This window comes from Echinops telfairi, unplaced genomic scaffold (genome assembly GCF_000313985.2).
Source record: "Echinops telfairi isolate 266 unplaced genomic scaffold, ASM31398v2 ScPeMD7_5592;HRSCAF=6446, whole genome shotgun sequence".
Lineage (NCBI taxonomy): Eukaryota > Metazoa > Chordata > Mammalia > Afrosoricida > Tenrecidae > Echinops > Echinops telfairi.
This window is the reverse complement of record NW_022109491.1, coordinates 46,832,432-46,857,049: the sequence shown is the minus strand read 5'-3', so window position 1 is coordinate 46,857,049 and position 24,618 is coordinate 46,832,432. Positions and strand designations below refer to the sequence as shown.

Genomic DNA, 24,618 nt, shown 5'->3' with positions numbered 1-24,618 from the left:
CCCCACCCCCCCTCTTTCTCTCTCACTTGGTAAGCTGTCATTATTTGTGGACAGTTATATTCTTCAGGAATAGCTTGAGAGAGTTTTCTATCTAAGTAAACCATTTAACTTCTAAGAGAAGTAAGAATAGGAACAAATATACACTACTTTGTTTTTTTAAGAGAGTTTGTGCAAGAAAACTATACTTTTCTCATTGTTACTCTTCAACAAGTCATTATGCCTTAAGAATTAAGCTAAGGAAGTCCATTAACATTACCAGAAACTCATACAGCAGAAGTTTAGATTACCAGAAACGTAATGAATAGCCTGTGATTATTAGTGGCTCCTATTAAGTTTCCTGTTGTCTATTAGCTCGTCTAACTGTGGCTCGCATGTTACTGTGTTATTGGAAGCTATGTCACTGATATTTCAAATGCCAGCAGGGTCATCCAAGATGAACAGGTTTCAGCCTAGCTTCCAGAGGATGACCCAGGAGTACGCTGTTCACATCTAAGCAGTTAGCCGTTGAAAACCTCATGAATAGCAGGAGACCAAGGCCGGAAGATGAGCCCCTAAAACTGTGACTGGGGAAGAACTGTTGTCCCAGAGTAGAGCCAGCTGTAACGCTCAGATGGAGTAAAGCTTTTGAGAACTTCATTGGTTAATGGGGCATCACTAAAAATGCTGCAAACATCTACTAATAATTGGAAGTTGGAATGCACAAAGTAAGAATTGAGGAAAATCAGAAGTTCTCAAAAATGAAATGGAGTACATAAAGATCGATATCGTAGACATTAGTGAGCTGAAATAGGCTAGTATTGACTATTTTGAATCTTACAATCATATGGCTTATATGCTAGGAATGATCATGTCAAGAGCAATAGCTTCACATTTCTTGTCAAAAAGGACATTTCAAGATCATTTTTGAAGTGCAATTATATCTATGATAGGATAATATCTATATGCTTTCAAATAAATCTAATCAATTCAACTATTATTCAAGTTTATGCACAAACCACTAACGCTAGTGGTGAAGAAATTAAGAAATTCCAACAATTTCTTCAGTCTGAAATTCATCAGACTTATAATCCAGATGATAACTTGATAACTACTGGTGTTTGGAATGTGAAATTGGAAACAAAGAGGCAGGAACAATAGTTAGAAAATAAGGTCTCCGTAAAAGAAACGAAGCTAGAGATCACATAATAGAATTTTGCAAGACCAATGACTTCTTCATCGAAAATATCTTTTTTTCAACAACATAAATAATGACTGTACTTGTATACATCTCCACATGGACTATAGATAAATCCAGTTGACTACATCTGTGGGAAGAGACAATGGAAGCTCCAGGCCAGCAGCTAAAATAAGGCCAGGGGCCGACTGCAGAACAGACCATCGATTGTTCTTTTGTAAGTTCAGGTTGAAGCTAAGGAAAATTCAAATCAGTCCCAGAGAACAAAAATATGGCCTTGAATATATCCCACTTGAATTTGGAGAACACTCCCAAGCAGCTTTGACTCACTGAACATTAATGACAAAAGACCTGATGAGCTGTAGAATGAAATCAAAAACACGATACACGAAGAAAGCAAAAGATCACTTAAAAAAGCAGAAAAGAAAGAAAATACCAAAGTGGATGTCAGAGGGATTAAAACTTGCTCTTGATCATAAAGTAACTGAAGGATGTTGAAAAGTTGATGAAGTAGAAGAGCTGAGCAGAAGCTTCTCAGAAGCAGCTTGAGAAGACAAAGAGTTATAACGAAGAGTGTAAAGACCGAGTTAGAAGACCAAAAGGGAAGAGCACATTCAGCATATTTTAAGCAGAAAGAACTTAAAAAATTCAAGCCTAGTGTTAAAAATTTAAACGATTCTATGGGCAAAATATTGACTGATGCAAGAAACATCAAAAGAAGAATGGAATGCATGATGCACACCTTCCCGACTTGATCGCTGAAAACAAATGTTTGCATAAGCAAATGTGGTGAAGAAAGCTTATGGTGCCCAACTATCAAAAGATATAGCGTCTGGGGTCTTAAAGGCTTGAAGGTAAACAAGCAGCCATCTAGCTCAGAAGCAACAAAGCCCACATGGAACAAGCACATCAGCCTGTGTGACAACAGAGGTGTCAAAGGGATCAGGTATCAGGCATCAAAGAACAAAAAATCATATCATTGTAAATGAGGGTGAGTGCAGAATGGAGACCCAAAGCCCATCTGTAGGCAGCTGGACACCCCCTTACTGAAGGGTTGCAGGGAGGAGATGAGCCACTCAGGGTGCAGGGTAGCAACGATGAAACATATAACTTTCCTCTAGTCCTTAAATGCTTCTTGGGATCACTATCATGATCCCAATTCTACCTTACAAATCTAGCTAGACCAGAGGATGTACACTGGTACAGATAGCAACTGGAAACACAGGGAATCCAGAACGATGACCCCTTGAGGACCAGTGGTGAGAGTGGCGATACCTGGAGAGTGGAGGGAAGGTGGGGTAGAAAGGGAGAAACCAATTGTAAGGATCTACATATAAGCTCCTCCCTGGGGGATGGACAACAGAAAAGTAGGTGAAGGGAGATGTCAGACAGTGTAAGATATGACAAAATAATAACAATTTATGAATTATGAAGGTTTCATGAGGGAGGGGGGAGGAGGGAGGGAGGGGGCAAAATGAGGAGCTGATATTAAGGGCTCAAGTAGAAAGAAAATGTTTTGAGAATGATGGTGGCAACAAATGTACAAATATGCTTGATACAATGGATGGATGTATGGATTATGATAAGAATTGTACAAGCCTCCGATAAAATGATTTTTTTTAAAAAAGAAGATGGAATGAATATAGAAAAATCACGGTACCAAAAAGAATTAGCCAACTGAAGGAAGAAGTCCAAGATGCATTAGAAATATTAGCTAAAAACAAGGCTCCAGGAATTGACAGAATACCAAGTGTTCCAGCAAGCTGATAAAGCACTGGAAGCACTCATTCACCTATCCCAAGAAGTTTAGAAGACAGCTACTTGGCCAGCCTACTGGGAAAATACATGTTTGTGCTCATCCCAATGAAAGGTGTCCCAACAGAATTCATAACTTGACAAACAACATCATTGCTATTACATGCAAGTATAATTTTGCTGAAGATCATTCAAGAATGATTGGAGCAGTACATCAATTGGGAGCTGCTAGAAATTGAGGCTGGAATCAGAAGACTTGGAACAAAGGTTATCATTGCAGACATCAGATGAGTCTTGGCTCAAAGGAGAGAACACCAGAAAGATGTTTATTTGTGCTTATTGACTATTCAAAGGCAAACTTGACCTTCCATATACCCTTGCTAGTGTTTTCTCCAACTATCCTCACTCAATATGAGCACAGTTCGGGCTTTCCTTCCCTCGTTCGTCCTCATCACACATAAATTCTGTAATCTTTCTAAAGCCCCATACTTCCCCTGCCCTCCCTTGTTCACCGTTAGCAGGGACTCCCCAGAACTCTTCCCATTGGGCCAGCCTTCCCCTGCTGCCTTCACAGCTTTTCAATCATGAAGAGAGGCTGGATCTACACCCAGATAACCTGGATTAGAACCTGCCCTTCTGCTCTCTGGAAAGTTACCTGCCACTCTGTCTGTGGCTCAGCATATGGCTCTGCAAAATTGGCCTAATCTTCTCTAAAGGGCCTATGTGCAGAGATGAAAACAGTATCCGGCCCACAGGAAACCACCCACAAGTGCTGCCATGATATCACGGTCACTACTCCCATTCCTGCCCAGGTTCTTGATTCGCTGCTTCCCATATAACCCTTTTCCTCTTTCACGACGTTTCCCTGTGCTTCCCAGCTCCTCCTTGCTCTTCCTGTAATGTAATGGTGCTCTGGCAGTCCTAGTATCAGAGAAAGGGCCATACAATGCTGGACAGTGGCCAGAGTGAGCAATGGCCCACAGACAACGCTAACACCCACCCTGTGGTGACAATCCAGCAAATCAGAACTGCTACTGTTTGTTTTTGTTGTTGCCACTGTTGTGTTTAATCAATACTTGTTAAAGATCAGCATTACATGTCTGAATTCCACTCTTTCTCTCTCTTCTCTCGCTCTTGCACACTCTCTCACCCTCCTTCCCTCCCTCCCTCTCTTTCTGTATGCTTATCTATACTAGGCTTCAAATTCTTTAGTGAATGACACATATGGTTTATTTCCTGTAACATTCAACAGGAGTAAGATGGAAAGGCTGATAAAGAAGAGTCTGACTAGAGCCTTAGCTTACAGACATGTTTCAGCCACAAATAATGTATGACCTGATTTTTGATGCATAACAAATACCTGTAAGTGCCCCCCTTCTTTCCCGGTCTTTCAGTGAAAGTGGGTCTGTGCTTAACAATGTGGCCAAAACTAAACATGAGGGAATATTGGAAAGACAAGAGCTTTCTCAACTCACAATCTCGATAGTCAACAGACATTTTGGGAAAAATTGAAACTTGATTCAAGATGCCATCGTAAATGGTATTGAGGATTTCAAAAACTAGGTATTGACTGACTTATTGCTGTATTTTATTCATGATTATTTATCCTTTTAGCCTCATAAAACTATTTTACTCTCTTCAGTTTCAGCTCTGGAAGGAAGAAGAAAGAGGTGATGTGTTACATTTGGTTGGCTAGAAATGATGTAACCTTTTTGAGGTGACCAGGCTTTCACTCTTTCTGAACTGGTCCTCCCACAGCTGCCACTGAGAAGGGCTATTGTCTACCTGTGGAGCCTATGGTCTTGTTGGAGAATTCAAGCAGGCATTCATGACTACATGTTCACCCCTCCACACACAGACACACAGAGAAAGAAAGTCTATTAGTTAATAAACCCAAATTAGTAGTGCCCAAGTATAACCATATGACAACTATGGGTCGTATTGTTTGGATTAGTCTGGTCAGTAGTTTGGATTAGTTCACTTGAACTAATTTCCCTGAGAAAAGGGGCTGGGAAGGAATCAAAATATGCCTAATATATGTTCCACATTCAAATGGGCATCTTGCCAGTTGATTTTTCACTTTGCCACCTTGCCTAAGAACGGAGGCCACTGAGCACTCGAAGGCTTGCTGACAGGCTGCATGAAGCCCACGGGCCGCAGTCCGTCCTCATGAGCCCACTGTGGAGCCATCCTGACCTGGGCTTCGGGGAATCAGGAGTGTTTGTGGACTCTCCGCAATGGAGTTGTAAAATCCTAGCATTATGTTTAATTTGTTCCTTTGAAAGAACTTGAAGAGGCTGCTTGTTTCTGTGAAATCATGACATTATGTCAGTCTCCCTGCAGTGGCGTCTTTCTCCGCCAGCCTGTTGACTGTGCTCGTTGGAACCTCAGCAGTTACCCGGAGACGACTGGCAGGTGCCAAGAATTTTTCTAAGAGACAATTTTTTGGAATTATTCTTAATTAACCCTTATTTTAAGTAACTCTGAGAACTTGGTTTCAGGAGAAGTTAGAGCTCTGAACTCGGTTTATGTTACTTATGAATCGCAGCTGTGCCTTGTGTTCTTGTTCTTCCAGGTGGCACATGTAAGCCCTCAGCCATAATGTGGACTCCGAGAAATCCATGGGTTTGCATGGATTCATATTTGGCAACTGCCAAACCAAGGCCAAAGGCAACCTCTCTTACTAGTACCTAAGTCTTCTGGAAGGAGGAACATTTTATGCTATCCTTTTCCAAAAGGATATAGATTGGTAACCAGGAAATGACCTAAATTAGCAAAATAAAGAGAAAAGCTAGTTCCTTTTCTCCGATTAACCTTTAAGCTCTTGTTAAGCTGAAAGAATGAGGGAAAAATCTCTAAAAATAAGAAACATGTCAATTAACTTTGAGGAATATATATATTTTACAGCATCACCATGGCCAAAATTTATTCTCAATACATATGAGAATTAGTAGCATAATTGCAAAGAGTGCCAAGAATAGGCAAACTCCCATGTGACCACTTCAAGAATATAAATGATAATGAAAAATGCATAAATCCACATTCTCCAAAGCCACACTTGACTATGTTCCTATACAGTGCACAGCCCCATTACCTGTTACAGAGAACAGGGGCCCACAGCATTGTCGGCAGCATCCTCTCATGAGCAGACTTGCCTTATCTGTGGGAGTGCCTGGCAGTTTAGGAAAGCCATCCTGCAAGGACTCAAGTGGGAGGGTTCTACCCCCATAGCCCGGGATCAAGCAGAAGCAAGAAGGGCACACTTGACACTGCTGCTCAAGGATGGTTCATTAGACCTTGTGGCAAGCATATGACCAGGGCCCAGTTAGGGAGTTAAGGGACCTATTGCCTAGCTACGTCCCTAGGACCTGGAGAAGCAGCTAACGGAATAACCAGACCCCAGCTAATGCTGAAGCCCTCGGTAACATCTGAACACGAAGTTTTCTGATGTCAGGGGCCCCTCACAGATGACGTTAACAGACCCAAGAGTCCAGAGAAGGATCGCCACCGAGAGGAAAAGAAACCATAAGTAGGAATTTGCAGGCCACTAAGCCTGATTGTGCTATTTATCTCAGTGACCCCAGGCGGATTGGTCACTAAAAGCCCTATTGAAAAATTTAAACTCATGCCCTGTTCACGTCTATGTTTGTACCCACATGCACACACATACACCCTTATGGTATAGCTTAAGTGTATAGGCGCACTGACTGACTGCACTCGTCAAATCATCTCACAAACCCTATGAGGATGTTCCTTTCATAACTATGTAGTGCATACTTAATATGAAGTATGGAGCAGTATACACCAAAGACAGCATCTCTACCTTCCTCAAGACGTACCTCAAATCTAGGTGGACGAGAGCCTCCTCTGGCATGAGTGCTAGGAAGAAGAGGGCGACAGGGAAGGAAGGTCCGGAGTAGTACTCAGAAAAATAACATGGGGTAGGGATGCACTTTATAACAGGGAGCCAAGGAAGACCCCTCTGAGAACGTGGCATTTGAGCAAAAGCTGGCAGGGGATAAGAATTCCTATATCCGCCATGTCTTCAGTATGCGCTATTTGGATCTTTGAGATGGAAAGCCAGTGCAAAATCCCTGAGGGAGGCAGTTCTCTGGAACATTGGGTGGATGGGGGGAAGCCAGAGAGAACTGAAAGTAATAGGAGCAGAGGCCTGCACAACCTTGCAGACCATAGAAGAGACCTCAGCGATTACAATGAATGATAAATGCATAGCTGTCAGGGTGACATGATCTGTGTCATGGTTAACAAAAAAACCATTCTTGCCCCTGTGGCAGAATAGACAATTAAGGTGAGGGGCAAAGAGACTAACTAGATAGATATCATTCACCAATGTATTCGCCTCACCTGACACACAGCAGGCATGTAATAATGTGTTTGATGAATGGGTGGGTGTTGTGGCAATAAAAAAGGTAGTCTCCCCTAAATACTCTCTGTGGAGTACTAGCAGAACCCTAAGTGTTATGGTTCATCTCATTGCCAAAGAGCAGCCCCGAAGCTGGACTGCACAGGTGCAGGGGCCCAGTGCCCTCCACCTCCTTCTGCAGAAGGTACAAATGGTAGAAAATGAGAAGAAATGTGCAAGACTCGCCCCAGCAGTGAGTGAGTCATGAATCATCATGACAGATAGCTGTCGGGGTATACAAAGAATTAGCTGAAGAGATCTAGAATGACTCATAGAGATCCAGAGGAGCTTCGTATTTGACCTTGATTCAGTCTAAAAAGTGTGGTCTCTCAACTGGTTCATGGCTTTCTCTTTACATGTGTAAGATTTGCAGCTGACAGGACACTCTGCCCCCAGTCTGTGCCTTCAGCCGGGCAACATTTGTTTGCAGTTAAAACTCAGACGTGAAGGATTGTTTGCCATTGCCGTGTGGTTGATCATGAAAAGACCGGACTCGAGTCTTGAGGCCTTTCTGTTCGGGATAGAAGTCACTGCACCCACCCCAGCAGAGCCTCTGAGGTCACTGAGGTGTCCTGGTTGGGAAGCATACCCACAAAAGTGGACGGTGATACCGGCCGCTCCGGGACTGGGTGAGCAGGGCTTGTGTGGCAAAGTCAAAATGTTCCTCCCAAAGGCAAAAGGATTAGGTATTATAGAATCTATACCCTACATATGATATTTATATAGTGGCAAATGCATACCCACTTTGACAAACATCTGAGAAATTTACCTAAAAGTTAACTAAAATATTTCCTACATTAGAAATCTTCTGGAGCACACAGGAAGAATCCACATATTAAAAATGTCTCCATTATCAATGGGACATCCCCCTACAGAGGGATCAGAGGAAAGGGTTGAGTCAGCCAGGATGCAGTAAAGCAATGATGAAACACACAATAGTCCTCTGGCTCCTTGAGCTTCCTCCCCTCTACTATCATGACCCCAGTGCTGCCTCTCACTTCAGACTAGACCAGAGCAAGTACACAGGTACAGATAATAGCTGATAGCACATGACACCCAGAATCCAGGAGCAGGAATGGGAATAGCAATAGAATAGAAAGGTAGGGGGAGGTGAGGAGAGGAGAGGAGGAAGGGGAAACCGATTGCAATGATCAACACATAACCACACACACCCCTCCAGGAGGAAGAACAGCAGAAACCATGGGCAAAGGGACACAGCAGTCAGTGTGAGATATGAAAGTAATAATAATTTAAAATCTATCAAGGGGTCACAAGGGTGGGGAGGTGGGGAAAAGAGAGGAGCTGATACCAGGAGCTCAACAGAAAGTAAATGTCTAGAAAAGAAGGATGGCAACCTATGCACAAATAGGTCTGATACAATTGATGTATGGACTGGAATAAGAGTTGTAAGAGCCTCCCATAAAATCATCTTTTAATTTAAAAAAAGCAATATATCTTCATTATGAGATATGTTTTAGTATATTCATAGAGTTGTGCAGGATCATCACTACAATCGAATTTCAAAACATTGTCATCCTTCTAATACCTATCAGTCAGTTTCCATTCCCTTGAGCACTTTACCAGGGCACCAATGTAGATTTGCCTAGACAGACCTATTGTCATAAATGGAACCACGCAAAAAAGTCTTTTGTGACTAGTTTATCTCACTTACCATGTTTTTAAGGTTCATCCATGTTGTAGCCAGTATCAATACTACATTCCTTTTTATTGTCAAATATCCCATTGTATCGATGTGCCAGATTTTAATTATCCATTCATCAATTAGTAGATATTTCATTTATTTTCACTTTGGGCTATTATGAATAATGCTTGGGAAACAATCATTGATGATTTTATCATTTTGAGATGTAAAGTCAGCCTTGTAAAATGAACAGCTTTTCATGATTATTATGCATCTGGAATCTTGGGACCTAACAAGAAGGCTGACACCCAGACCTGTTCAATTGAGTCACAGATCCAGAAAAGTACATTATAGTTGTGGAAGGGAAAGAGAAAAATACCACGGATGTGTTTTTACTAGTGGTTCACTTGCCTGCTTCGTCCCAGTGCCCATGTGTATGCACCTGCAGGCACAAACAATGTGTGCTCTCTTGTCCTCCCGCCCTCCCCCTGGCCCAGCTGCCCTAGCTTTCTGTCTCAGAACCAAAGTTGATAGGCAAGATCAAGGGCCAAAAAAGACAGCCAAGCCCAAAGCCAGGCCCAGTAGGACACAGCCACTGCTGCTAGACTGAAAATACTGGAAGCTATACTTGGACCATTTGGAGATGCTAATTAGCCTGGCCAATCCCTACTGATCTTGAGTTGCCAATGTTGAGTGTGTAGGCTTACTCCATCTACTGCCTGCACCTGTTCCTTCTTCAGAGCCATTCCAAGGATCTGAATAACCAGCAGCTCTCTGCTTCCCACTCTATCCACCTTCCCGCTGGTCAGATGTTTAGCATTCACCTAAAGCGGAACACTGGTCCCCTGTCTCCCTCATCTGGTTCCTTCTCAAAACCATTCTCTTTCCTCATTGTATTGAGCCTGTTGGTAATTTCCCACAATGACCACTGAGTAGCAGTAACCCCGGGAGAGGCAATCACTTTTCTTGTGTGACCCTGCCCATTGTTCTCCCTGATGGCAGTCATGGATGGCAGCCTTCTCTCAGAGCAAAGGGGCTGATCCTCGCTCCTTTGTTATACCAGTGAGTAGGGAGACAATACAAGTACGCCACAGAAGGACCCACTAACTCTTGGAATCCTCTACAGGTGGAGTCACAAGGAACACACAACTCTAACCCGGTACCAGTGCGCCCGGCACTTTCGTCAACTCTTTGTTAATATCTGAAGTGTCATAGAAGTCACACTGGACCCGAGAAGAAAGGCATCTTCTAGACCCGCAGTTCTCAACCTGTGGGTCGCGACCCCTTTGGGGGTTGAACGACCCTTTCACAGGGGTCGCCCAATTCATAACAGTAGCAAAATGACAGTTAGGAAGTAGCAACGAAAATAATTTTATGGTTGGGGGTCACCACAACATGAGGAACCTGTATTAAAGGGTCGTAGCATTAGGAAGGTTGAGAACCACTGTCTATATGCTCCTGGTTCAAACTCTCTTTCCTAGCTCCGGGTTTGGCCATTTGGGATCAGTTAAACTGTTCAAGATTCACTCCAAAAGAGTCTCACTCAGCTGATATGTCTATGAGTGGGACCAACTCTTGCTTCCCGACATGACTACTGGTTAATAATAACTTTGCATTTAAGACAGTATTAATGCTGTAACTCAATGTTTCTTAACCTTTTATTATGATTCCTCCTAAAACCCACAGATAACTTCCATGCTTATATGCGTGCTATCTACATACAAAAGGCGCGATTATTTGGTTTCCCAAGTATCCAGTTTCACCTGTATCGCCCCAATTAAAACATGCTGTGACTCCTCCATGCCACAACCAAGGCAGAGGTCTTATCTGTTCTGCTCCCTGCTGTAAGCCCTGAGCCAAGACATTATCTCAGGACCTGGCACAAACTAGGTACCTAGCTGATGAGCAAATCAACTAATAGTTTGTCCCCCTCCCCAAATGTTACAAGCCTCATGTTCCCTTTTCATCCAACATCTCTAATCTCAGTGCCTTCTTCTGGTACCTTCCAGCACTGCCCAGCATGGTGTTTCATGGTGCCAGGTGAGCAGGAGGTGGTGAGGCTATCAGGAGCTGCCAGCCTAGTCCTCTGTTACAATTCTTAGGGCCTGCCTTTTGGTAGCATCGCATGTGTGTCAAGGGCAAATGACATTTGCGCACCATGGAATAATTAAGGCAACCCCCAACTGATTTTGCCTCTCCTTCACCCAAGCATGAATTCACAGTTATTGAGACAATCTCTTTGGTCCAGCACACCACATCAGGCTATGTCTGTGAATGTACTGGGGAGAGGAGCAAAGCGGTCCTCATCAGCAATTACAAACAAGTCTTCCATTGTTTGCTGTGCCATCTGTTTTCTTGGTTTCTACCAATCAGGTGCCTGTATGCACAGCATAAGCAAGGCTAAGGGAATTGCAGGGGAGTGAGATCAAGGGCCCCTTCATAAAGAGTTCCTGTGCTCACACTGGAGAGGGCCAGGAGCACAGAGCCCTGGACAGTGAAAACCTCCCCAACTCAAGGGAGAGCCGTGGTTGAGGCTCGCTGCCTCTCATGAAAAGAAACAAGAATCTACAGTCCATTGCTGGGGGAGAGGGGAAGGGGAGGTAAGAAATACGGATAATTACATTCTCTAGAGCAGTAGTCCTCAACCTTCCTAATGCTTGACCCTTTAACACAGTTCCTTAGGTTGTGGTGACCCCCCAATCATAAAATTATTTTTGTTGCTACTTCCTAACTGTCATTTTGCTACTGTTATGAATCGGGTGACTCCTGTGAAAGGGTCGTTCTACCCCCAAAGGGGTCGCGACCCACAGGTTGAGAACCCCTGCTCTAGAGGATCTATGGAAAACATTTTAGCTTATGACCAACAATCAGCACCAAAAGCCAATCCAGAAAGTTTTGTCCTGTAGTATACCAAGGCCTGCAGTGCAAAGAAGCAGTAATAACAATGGTCCCAAAACAAACCAAGCAGCCTTGCTAATCTATTTATCCTGAAACTCCTAACCCCGCATTTTGGAGTGAATTTTCATTACTAGTTTGAAAAATATAGCTTTTAAAAAGTGCACATTTCTTTCAGAGAACCCACATTCAAAATGTCTCATTGGCCTTTTCACTGGCACTCTGAAATTCACTCTGGCCACAGTGCCAGCCTTAGCGGACGGGTGACAGGGAAGTCAACAGTTACAGCTGTGTCCCCACAGACATGAGCCATATCACCAATAAAAGTCGTTTTTCCAGAACTGAATTCTGTCCAGACAGTTACAGGGTATAATATCCCTCTTATATGAAATTATTAAGGTAAGGCAAATGTATCAAGCCCAAAGGAAATGAGACTTTATCAGGAGCAGAAGAAAGGAGAGAGGGGAATGGAAAACTCATTGCTGAGGGGGCTCCGAGCTTCTTTCTGTTTTGGGGTGATGGAAAATTTGGAAATAAGTAGTGATGACTGCACAGTGTGATGAGCATAATGATATAGAAAATCAAGGCAAGGGATTGTGCCTGAGGCCTTGAAAAAGTCCTACCTGTGACTGTAGTTTACATCAAATGTGTCCGTTGTTACTAAGTCCCGGGAACAGGTTAACTGCCCACTCTCCACAGGGCTCCTAACATGAGCTGCATCTTACCTGTCAGTGCATCAATGGCTCTTTGGTTTCACGTTGTAAGTGTGGCAAAAACTGGTCTTTTGCCCTTCGAGGGGGAACTTCCAAGTGATTTCTCAGTTGGTAATGACCTGCAAGGCTGTGAGGATACTTTACAGCCCAGCGGTAAATGTATTATTACTAGTACTGTGGGGGCGTGCTATGCTTTTATTCATTTCATTTTATGTTCTTTCCCTTCAGATTAAAATATGGAAAGGTCTGATTACAATATTTGAGAAAGGTAAGATGCCACTTAAATGGGCGGAAGTGGGGCAAACTTACTAACAGGTATCCTTCCATAGCAAACCCTGCATGGCAGACCCCTCCCGTGCCTGCCCTTCCACCTCTGCTGCTCCCCACATCCCCTCCCTTGCTTTCAAAACGCCTGCCCCTGCATGTCTGTGCTGCCTGGGGAAACTTAGATTCCCTTTCTTCTCCATGAGCCCAGGGCGGAATCCGACACCAACACCTGCCATCCCAGAAAATGTCTTTGTCCCTTGCCCTTTGTGTGCTGAGCTGCAGGGGAGCCGATGGGCACCAGGGCTATCGCCTTTTTGTTGCCCAAGCCCTAGCAAGATCTTGAGATGGACCAATAAGATGAGGCATGTTCTGGTCCGGCCTTTGACCAGGGACCTTAATTAAGGTCTCGAAGGCCTCCGCTTGGGGAGGGCAGATTGCAAAGCGGGCAGCCGGGGGAGGAAAAGCTGACAAAAGCTGGAGGAGAATGGAGGGCGGAGAACCTGGGGTTGCTGTGGTGTAGGACCCAGAGGGCACACCACCAAGTGCCAGGTGTGTCCTTCTAGGCCCCGCTTTCTGGCCCTGAGTACGCAGCTCAGACTTTTCCGAGCAAGCCCCGTGGCAGTCTGCTGGCTGACAACTCTCTCACTGCAGGCTCCACTGGCTCCCAGACTCACAGGTGGAAGGGAGATCAAGGAATAGCTACAGGAGCAGGAACACGGCTCAAAGGAGGATGGCAATAGATGATGTATCATTTATACACTATACCTCCTCAGCGCATAGTTTGGCACAGATGCAATCCCTGGTACATATGGGAGTGGGATATTAGGCATTTGGACCCATCTCCAAAATCCCTCCATCCATCATGCAGGCATGGTGAAACCTCTACACCAGGTGAACAGCCTTCTCCAGAGCAGAGTAACCCTGGACTCACCTGGTCCCTTTCCCTCTGCAGCCGTGCTGTTGTTCCAAACAGGGGCCCCAGCCATCCTCAGAGGCAAGCAGGCTGAACAGTGGTGAGGGGCTCAGTCAGAAATGGGCAGGCAGGGTTAGACAGTAACCCCCAAATAATGAGGACTTCCTGAATAAGTATTTATTTGCAGGGACCCTGTACCACAGGACTGTCAAAATGATACTTGTGTATCCTGTGACTAGACCCCAAGCTTCTGTCACGAGGAAAGGACAAAGTGGTGGCTCTCTGTGCCAGGCAGCCTGTGAATGAAGTGAGATTTGTAAGGCGGCCTTTCTGTTTCGTGGCTAGCCTTCTCATTCCACATCTGCCATCTCCTCCGCAGTCATGGGATTCGGTGTTGAATCAGAAGCAACTGCAGTCTGAGAAAAAGCCGGGGACTGAGGGCATGTGTAGGCACTGTGGGGCTGGCTCTGCTCCATGGTAACCTTGACCCTTGACCCCTAGAAGTCAAGTTCCAACTGCCTTCAGCTGTCCCCTTGCAGCAGCACGCGCCATGTGCCACCCAGGCCTGCATTGGGCCTACATTAGCATGGCTCTACCATCTGTCATCCTACAAAACCGCAATAAGATGCAGGCGCCCCTCTTTCCCCCCTAGTCCTTCCCTGGGTACTGGGGGTGGTTGGTAAATATAAAAATGGGTTTCCTTCTAATCCAGAACACACAAAGCTTCACTCTTCCCGTGGATTTCTTTGAACGTCACTTTATATCTTTCATTAATTTGTGTTCTTTTTCCCCCTCTATCCCAGTTGATCTAATTATAGTACACACAGGGCGGGGCTCCTTTATAATATGAAATCTTACACACGTTGAAAGTTAAGGCACTTAAAATGTAATATTATCTGGGATTAAGTCAGGTTCAGCCTACCTGCTGTCCTCAGACCCAGTTAAAATACTAGCACCCACCCCCAGCTGGAAGAAGATTGAAACATGTGCTTTCACTACCCCTTCTTTGTCCTGGGTGACAATATACCTGTCATCCTTTGTCAGAAGCAACCTGGCTTTAAAAACAAAACTAGTGGAAGGATTGGCTTTGGGACACTGACGAGAAAGTTGCCTCTACAGGCCCAAGCTTCTTTACAAGTATTAATCTGGTGACTGTTCCCAGAAACAATAAGGTAAGGCCAGAAAATGAAAAAAGATTCTGTCGGTGAGCCAATCAACTCAAAATTATTTCACATGCCAGCAGTAATAATGATGATCTCAAAGACCAAGCCCTAGCTATGAAGCGTGCTCCGAGGCTGGTTCCAGGCAAAGGTCATGCAAGGAAGCCTTGATTGTACTACAACAGGATTTAAAAATATGCTACAAGGGGTTGGGTGATGAAATGATACGCTCATTCACAGAGCGCTCCTCCGGGAGCGTGAGCAACAGCGGGCTGCTGTTGCAGCAGGCGTTCCTGTATTCCTCGGAGCCTGTGTAGAATCGCCCTGGGGGAAGGGAAGGGGGCAAAAGACGCAAATTTTCATGTTATTCCCTTTTCCTTCCAGTGCTAAATAGCAGTATGCGCATCTGGACCCATTCAGATAGGCAATTTAGTCCAGCCGTTAGTCTTAGCTCCTTTGAGAAATAATTGAGCTATAACTCATTGTGTAAACTATCACTAGGTAAGTATGTGTGTGTTTTTCTTAGTATATCAGATCATATATATATGTGTGTGTGTGTGTGTGTATATATATATATATTCAGTAAGACTGAATTTCGAAAATAGATCCATAGCTTCTTTGCGGTAGAAAAGCTCAGGGGAAACCCTAAGAGGAAAGGCATTAAACTTCGCAGCAAGTCAAGCCTGGGAAGGTTAGCAGGCCTCCTCAGGACAGAGCTCCACAATTCTTCCCTGAAACTTGTGACCACAAAAGCTTCCGTTGACTTAACGCAGCCTCTCTCTGCTTCCTTTGCAGGGACCTGCCCACCAGCAGGAGGGCCAGGCTTGCAGGGCCTCCTCCCGCAGAGACACTTGAGCCACCTCCATTCCTGCCCCAAACTCAGAGACTCTGGGAAACCTCACCCTTCTCATGGTGCCCTCAGCAAGTCTCCCTATGAACCAACTTTTGCAGTAAAAGGAGAAACCCACTACAGTTTTTCTACTGGGACTCTCAAGCTTTACTATGCCTTCTTGTATCACATCCACATGAGCCCTGGGCTTCCACTGAAGACAAAGTCGCTGACAACCAGAAACAAGGCGCAGTCACGTGGGCATTGGCTGTGGCTGCACCAGGAGGAGCCCTAGGAAATGATTCTGAGGGGAGAGTGCGGAACCAGAGGGACAGTTGGTTCCTGTACTCCCAAGTGTTTGGGGGTTGGGGTTTTTTTGATTTTCTTCTTGTGAACCCACATGATTCACAGAAGGGCTGGCCAAGTAACCACTAACCAGATTGTTGAGAGGAATTTTGTCAGCATTGGTTTTTCTAGTTTTCCTTCTGTTAGAATTTATGGTTTACTCAAAAGTTTCATCATTGTAGAAATGACCTTTCCCCAAGGTCTTTTGCTCAGGAGAAATTTTACCTCCATTTCTGGGTGTTTTTACACCTGGTGCCTAATGCCTACTAATGGAGACCTGATCACCCAGCAGCCCCTCTAACATACTCCCACCACAGAGCACTCAGAAGGTTTCTGAAATACAGGGCCCTGTTCTCATATGAGCTCTGATCAGACACAGCTCAGGCCAATGCTATAAAGTAGGCCTTTCCCGCTCCTGTGCCAGGGTGAGAGCCCCACATACCCATGTTGAATTGCATCCTAAAACTTCACCTTGGAATTGTGCTCTCCTGCCTTTGCTCAGAGCAGGCCAACATAGGGGCTTAGAATTATTTGTCACACAGAGTTATAGGAGAACACATTTTAAGCAAGGGATTTAATCCTTACTTTTTACTCATTTGGCTCCGAAGGGGTCAATGAGGCTGTTTTAAAGGGGTCAGTAAGCCTTGCATTTTGCCTCTGGGTGGGTTCTGCCTGTCTAGCAGCAGGGAAACCAGGAATAGGGGAGCCCTCTCTTACACAGGCCGTCTGCTTCCCAACCAAACTTCCCCACCCTCACAAGTAGGGTCCTCCAAGTTCACAACTCTGTTGCCCACCAAATGGCCTTTCTTCTTTTTAGATTAGTTCAAAGCTCCAGGTCTTTCTGAAAGTCACAACATCAGAGCACCAAGGGAAGCTCAGCCACAAAGAGAGAGCCCCCAAACGCAGATGCCCCCTTTCTCTCTGCCCACGGTGTTACCTCCACTTCCTCACCACCCCCAGAGTGGGCATGCTCCCTGAGACTCAGTCGTTCCCTTCAATATTGCATTTGCTTAGCACGTATGTGACTTCTGCAGATGAAATGGGCAGGCACACTCTCGAAACAATGAGCAGGAACTGAGAGCACCTCTCTTATCAAAGATGGACCTTCAAGTTCCCACGAGGATTGTTTTTCTGCCTCATAAGGGATTGCAGGCCTAGCACCCTCAGACAGAAGCAGCTTGAGGAATATTCAAAAGTGGAAGAAATAAACCTTAGTCACCCGGGGCTGTTTTATGAGTGGGCCCCAGTGTGCTTATATGATACTTAATGGCACCATAAAGGTGACTGGAAGTCAGGGTACTTCCCACTGTCAGCCAATTGCCAACTCGCATTACTCTCTACTCCATTAATGTCTTGGGCTTTCTGGTTAGCCTGGGTTTCCCACGGAGCTCAGACTTCACCTGCTGTTGAGCTGCCTCCTTCCTATTTTCAGGGAACCCAGCCTTCATCACAGAGAGAAGCGTGGCCTATGCGTCCCTGGGAGAACCTTTTAACTTCAGCTCTAGGACCCCCTGTTAGGCAAGAACCCATAGGCAGAATTCTTGGCTTCAGTGGGAAGTAAGGATCCAGGACTTCTGCTGCATGATTTAACTTTACTGTCACAAATCAGTGCTCTTGATCTAAGAGTGAGAAACTGAATTGTCAGTGGTGAATATTAGACCTTCTTGTAATCTCTAATCATGGAGCAAGCCAACGGCAAGTTGCAGTCAGTAGGAGTGCGACAAGGCTGTTTCTGCACCACTGGTCTCAGACACCACTTCAGGGCAGAGATATGGAATGAGGGGAGGGGGCAGGTCAGGGAACAGGTACAGGGTATCTGTGGCCATATGGACTTAAATAATTTCTGTTATTTGAAGTGGAAAACTGAAATGACCAAGATGTTTTGTACTTAGAAACTCAGATATTGTGCTTTTATAATAAATACCTTTCAGCAAAACGGAAGGTTGAGTACCTAGTGGAGCCCCACCCTGTGCCACAGCAATGACCCATCACCTTAACAGGCCATCCATCTGCAAACAAAATCACCCTTAATTGTCCAAAATGTGGTAAGAGACTCGCTGACTTCCAGGCAGCCTGAGCCAGTCCCTCACTGCTCTACATGCTGACGTCCACCTAGCTCAAAGTAGATATTCTGTAGTCTAGTTGAGTAGGTTTATGCAATTAAAAACATATATATACATATACATATTGCCATAATATGATGATGTCCCTTTAAATAGTAAAACTTTAAGTAGACAGAAACAAAGAAGTTTAGAGCAATAAAGTGACTCACAAATTTCTTTAATTATATGCTGTTAAGACTGCAATTCCTAAAAAGCCATGGGGTAAAGAGAGGGTTTTGGACCCTTGGATTTATGATCTGGGTTGGTTAGCTTACTAAAGGTTACCCTTAGCCTTACAAAAAAGAGATCCTGCAGGTCTGCAGAGCAATGCAAACCTTGTCTTCCTGATCTCCGGGTGTTACAACCTGCTCTTCTTTCACTGTTGTTACACGGGAAAGTCTGTGAGACAGAACCTCTATAACACAAGAGCCTGTCAAAGAAGGAAAACCTAAACCTTTTCCACTGAAACAAGCAATAGAAAAGTGGTCAGATTCCACCAGATCAAAGGTGAAAAACTTGCAAGACCCAGAAGAACAAGGCAGTTCCATCAAGTTGTGGCTCTCACGGTTTCACTGTATTTGGATCATGTGGAGATTGCAGAATACTTTAAAACATTTACTGATTATCCGTGACCTTGTTAATGTTTATATGTACTGAAAGGGAATATCCACATCAGAAAAGGAAATTCAACACATAACAGCCATCATCGTAGTTGCATGTAATATCTGTGTATAACATATAGAGTAAGTGAATGTTTTCTTATTTTCAGGATACAATATGTAGTATGTGTAAATAGGAAAAAAATGATAAGGATGGTAAATTAAGTTATAGCATATCATGTGATTTTTAAAATTCTGTTCTCTTGTTATTTAATTTTATTAATGCTTCACCTCTAGGTTTGTGTTTAGGTGTATAATCCACCTTCCCAGCACGTGTGTCAGCTGAGAGCACACTGGCAAAGCCATGCCAGCAGACCAGCACACAGAGCATCCATGGCTACTAATTTAATTCTGATTTATAGCTACGATTTAATAAAATGGATACACAGCACTTTTGTGCTCTATGTTTCATTTGTTTTAGTTCTCATTTGATTAGAAAATAATGTTTCACTGCTGCCTACTAAAAAGTGGTTTACATTTTAGTGGTGAAGTTTTTCAAAAGCATTTTTCTAACCAAAATTTTAAAAAATGTATACAAAATGGTAGCCAGCACCAATCCATGAAAACTTACAAATATTTTTTACCTAAAATTGGCCTCACAGTTCATAGCATGGAGTGCTACATCCCAGTCACCAGTGGACTTGAATACAGGCATCATTATCCTCATGGATTTAAGTCGACCTACTTGTGGCTGCCATTTGTATAAAGATCCACAGTGGGCTATGCAGACCCTGGAACAATAGCTCTGAGCCAGGCGCCAATCTAGAAGGGTGTGTCTATACAGGATGTAAAAAAAGTGTCTACCAACGACTTCTTGTTGGTATGGCTGCCAGTGTTGGCGACTGGGCCTCAGTTTTTGCGACCTGGGCAGACAGCCTCCATCATGATCTGGGCAGCACTGAGCATCAACTTTGTCGACAGTACCCATGATCCATTGGCAAACGTTTGCTGAGGCCCCATCACAAAACATCTCAGAGGACCCAGAAAGGATGACTTCATTTGCAGCCTGAACCATTTCGACTTTAGATTTGGGCTTATAACAAGAGCTTGCTCAAAGGTGTGACATGCTTTTAATATTTGGTTTTCCACAGAACAAAACTTGGCTTGGGGGCTTGGGAAGCTTTCTTGCCTAGCTTAGTGGCACATCACAATGTGCAGATTCTTGCCCCAGGCTCACTCATCCCCACTCCCACCCGATTCTGACTCAACTGCTCTGCAATGGGCCTCAACAGGTGTTTTTCTTTCCTGTAAGCCCCCAGAAGGGTCCTGATGTACAGCCATACCTTAGGGCAGAGGAAATCAAATCAGACTGTGAAGGGCACAGCCCACAGCTGCTGGCCATCAAAGTCCCTTCTGATAACTTACAAGACGCTTCAGAATTTGCAATGTGGATATGAAACTCAAAAGATACTTATGATGAATGCCTCATAAAGTAATTTATTATAACAAAAAACTAGGGGGAGAGGGACACCAATCACATTCATGAAGCCCAGGTAAAATCTTAGGCCATATCCTACAAAGGCTTTAACAGAATCTCAACTGCCAGTGGTTCCACAAAGAAAATGTACTGCTGTAATTAAGGGTCTCCTGGGCCTGCCTTAGTTAACTGGTTTCTGCTAGGGACTAGAATTTAAAGAAATAATGCCCTTAAAGTACTTCCTGGCCATGATATAATACTTTAAGTGTTTCGGGAAAAGAAAAAAAAAAAAAACGTAGAGTCACTTGTGTTTCCTGCAGTAAAGAATCTCCCAGCAATAAAACTGTATTTGCTCACTTCTCTATATATTTGAGCCAACATTATAGAGCTAGGAGGAAAAACAGGAATTCTTAGAATTCTCAGGAGAAGCCCATGCCCACACAGAGGCCTCATTGATTATCTTGATTGACAGGCCAGACTCCACCCCGTCACTCTTAATCCTCAGATTAAGATTGACAAACGATTCTATAACTACCACAGCCCATGTGCTTGATTTACTGAAGATGCAGATCTACAGCTGGAAAAGTCAGCCTCTTGTACTCTACCGCCCACTTCCTTCTGCAGATGTGGAAACCAAGGCTCCGACACACTAACTCGTTGGGTTTCCCACCACTAGAAAGTGGCAGCCCCATGGCAGCAGCTGAGTTTCCTCTTTCCCTGCGCAGCACAAGTCAAGGACTGTTGAGAATGCAGTGCACCCTCTGCGCACTGCCAAGTTGCCTAGATGTTGCTAGTGGTGATACACTCGGCTGCTAACCCAATGAGTCGAGTTCTGAGTTCTCCCAGAGGCACCCCAGAAGAAAAGCCTGGCACTCTACTTCAGAAAAACCACCCATCAAGGAAATTCCAGAGCACACTGACCCATATCGTGTCATCACGAATGGAGTCGACATGATGGCAACTGGTTGAATGTTCGATAAAATATCCACAAGGAGGGGGGTTGGTACAGGGGCCATTACATTTATGTTGATGGTAGTGGAATAATTTGGAAAAGGGTCATGGTAGCACACGAACGAGAAAGAAGCTAAAGACACACTGGCATGTAGACCACAAGAACTACCCAAGCAAATACTGGTCTTGCGTGGTTTTGAAACAGGCTTGCGACCCAGATGCAAGTCAGAGGTTCTTAGTGTGCTGCCAGCCACCTCTTACCTACAGCTTTGCCCTCAGGACTTAGCAAGGCGAGCTGACACTTCAGCACTGTGCTCCATGGAGATGCAGTGTACTAAACAATGGCATTCTCTTGGCCCCAATACGCTCTCCAATATGAATCGAAACAACAACAACACAGTACAAGTGCTTCAGATACTCTTTCTGAGTAAAATAGAGCAGTGGAGTTAGCGATCTTATGGGTTTTTTGGTTTTTAAAGTAAAAATATTTTTTAGAGTTATGTTAAAGCCCTAGTTCTGTGGCTGTGAACAAAGCTGTCTGAAAGCAGTTTCCTTTTCTTATGCTAATGAAGCCATGCCAGAGGAGGGAGGGTCCTGAAGTTGATGCTTCTGAGACGTATCACAAGAGGACTATGTAAGGGGAATTCTGAGAAGATGGTAGCATAAAAATATCATTGTTCTAACCCTCTCCTCAACAACTACAACAAGAGCTACAAGGAAATGGAGCTCCACCTTGAGGGACACAGTCACGGAGCAGAGGGCAACTGCAGAGAGGCAAGAATCAATGAAGCGACAAGGAGTCATAGAAGCCAAACCACTCCCATCAAGTCAATTCTAGGGAGAGCGTTGAACTGTCCTCCTCGGGTTTTCCAGGTCATCCTTATGAGAGCAGAAAGCCTCAGCTTATTCCCGCAGAGCAGCCAGTGGGTTTGAACTGCTGACCTCGTGGTTAGCAATCTAATATGCAATCCACAGTATAAAAATCCCTTCTCTCACTGTCCCTGTCCCTTCCCCTAGCCACTGGGGCACAAGCTTCTGTGAACTGAGGAATCTACCCCTGCAAAAAAGTTTCCCAACTACCACACCTCCTGCCTTTACAAAGAAGCAGAACGCCAGCCTTGTTTTCTAAAATCAGCAAAGCAGACCTGCCCCAGGGTCAGTTCAAAGTGTTCCCTCACTTCCCCCAGCTGGACACCATCAGCTGCAAGTATGCTGCATACTGCAAAGAGGAGCCTCTGTAGTGGATTCATGTTCCCCCTTAATCAAAGCCTCTATGGCCAATAGGACAAACCTCCCTGAGGGTTAATTTGGTAAATTGGCAGGGAGGACTGCTGACTAAGTATGTGCTAGGAAGCAGGTATCAGATGGGACTGCATAACAGCCAATAATCTACTAGAATAGCTCTGGTAGCAACAAGACACACATCGGTTCAGAACAGGACAACCGCTACACCTGTTGGTTACCAGGCTGCTGCAAATTGCTACAGAAAGCCCCTGTGGTGAAGTCCACATGGATAGGCAGCGTTCTATTTGCCTACCTACCCACACCATAGTTCAAAACTCACTATCATCGAGCTGCCTCCAGCTCACAGTCATCGTAGGCAACGGGAAAGAACTGCTCCTGTGGGTTCCCGAGACTGTAACTCATTTGGGGAGAACAAAGTCTCATCTTTCTCCTGAGTAGTGCCTGGTTTCAAACAGCCAATCTTGCAATTAGAAGTGCCATGCAAAACCCACTAGGACACCATAGCTCAGGGCCCTCAAACTAATATAGAGATTTATTTAGCTACCTCTCCTTTGACACTGATGGAGGTGTCTGTGTGCTCACCAGGTTTCTTGAGTATAGATTGATTCGTGCAAGCTCTCGTACTTGAATGGCTGTGCCCACGATTAGCCACAGCATGTTCCCTGATGTGTATAGGTGACATTCAAAGTGGAAAATTGAGATCTGGAACTCTTGAATCCTGATTAAGTCAGGGAAGGGGGAAAGAGCTATCACAGAGAGGCAGAGGAACCATAGGCAGAGTTTGAAGGTTCTGCCCACCAAACAAATTTTTGAAGAAAGTTGTTAGGGGCCAATCCATTAAGTCTGTTCCCACTCATAATGATGTACAACAGAAGGAAACAAAGTAACATCCTTGCTCCTCTATACAAACAAGGTCGCTTGCAGTAGACTTACCTGAGACAATATGTCTTTTGTTCTCTTGACTGCTGCTTCCATGAGGACTGATGGTGGAGCCAAGCAAGACAAAATCCTTGCCAACTTCGACCTTTTCTCCATTTATCATGATGCTACCTACTGTGCTCGTTGTGAAGATTTTGGTCTTCTTTACACTGAGTGGTAATCCATACTGAAGGCTAAACTCTTGATCTTCATCAGCAAGTGCTTCAAGTCCTTACTTTCAGCAAGCAAAGTTGAGTTATCTGCATATCGCAGGTTGATGATAAGCCTTCTTCAAATCCTGATGCCACGTTCTTCTTCATATAAGCCAGCTTCTCTGATGATTTGCTCAGCATACAGATTGAACAAATATGGTGAGAGGATACAACCCTGATACACACCTTCCTTGATTTTACACCTGTATGGCCGGATCAATACCAAGCCGGCTTTTTGCAGCAAGTGACCTTGAATCTCCCCCACCCGTGTGGAGCTGGCTGAAACAACTAGCAGCAAGTGACCTTGAATCCCCCACACACCTGCGGAGCTAATGGCCCGCTTTATTCTCGACCTGCTGCTCTGCACCCGGCACAGCACCGTTTTGGCCCATTTGGCTCAGTGCCCACTTTGCTCTCGGCCCTCCACTCTGCACCCCACACGGCCTGTTTGGCTCAATGCCTGCTTTGTTCTCGCCCACCACTCTGCACCTGGCATGAATACACCTGGAACCAGGAAGACACCTTAAATTCCAGAAACCTGGACATACCTGTCCATATATAAGCACCACCCCTGTAGCCTGGGGCACGATTCCTCTGGCCCGGACACTGGACCGTGGGACTTCACCCAGCCTGGGTTTTTCTCCCCAATAAAGCCTTTTGGTTCTAATTCGACTGATTTGGTTTCTGGCGCCTCTCAGCTACCTTACAACACCATGCAGTATTCCCATGTCCTGTTCCCATAACTGCATTTTTGGAGAATTCATCATGAAGATTCAACAGTCATAGATATATATGCACTCAACATCAGAGCATGTAAACATATAAAGCAAAACACTAGTGTAATTTAAAGAAACCCTAGTGGCTCTGGGGGTTAGGCATTGAGCTGCTAGCAGCAAGGTCAAGGTTTCAAACCACCAGCCAGAGGCTGCCTCTTCCCGTAATGATTTACAGTCTCTGAAACCCTAAGGAGAAGTTCTACTCCGCCCTGTAGGGTTGCA

At 44.7% G+C, this 24,618-nt stretch overlaps 1 protein-coding gene across 1 annotated transcript in view; it reads left to right on the top strand.

The window, feature by feature from the left end:
* The window catches only part of RALGAPA2 (Ral GTPase activating protein catalytic subunit alpha 2), a 364,385-nt gene extending 345,117 nt beyond the window's left edge, over nucleotides 1-19,268 (top strand). Inside the window, exons 38-39 of the mRNA XM_045295177.1 lie at nucleotides 12,831-12,870; nucleotides 15,738-19,268. Of these exons, the coding sequence (XP_045151112.1) occupies nucleotides 12,831-12,835 (5 nt within the window). The 3' untranslated portion in view covers nucleotides 12,836-12,870; nucleotides 15,738-19,268. The remainder of the gene's footprint in view (nucleotides 1-12,830; nucleotides 12,871-15,737) is intronic.
* Nucleotides 19,269-24,618: the final 5,350 nt, after the last annotated feature.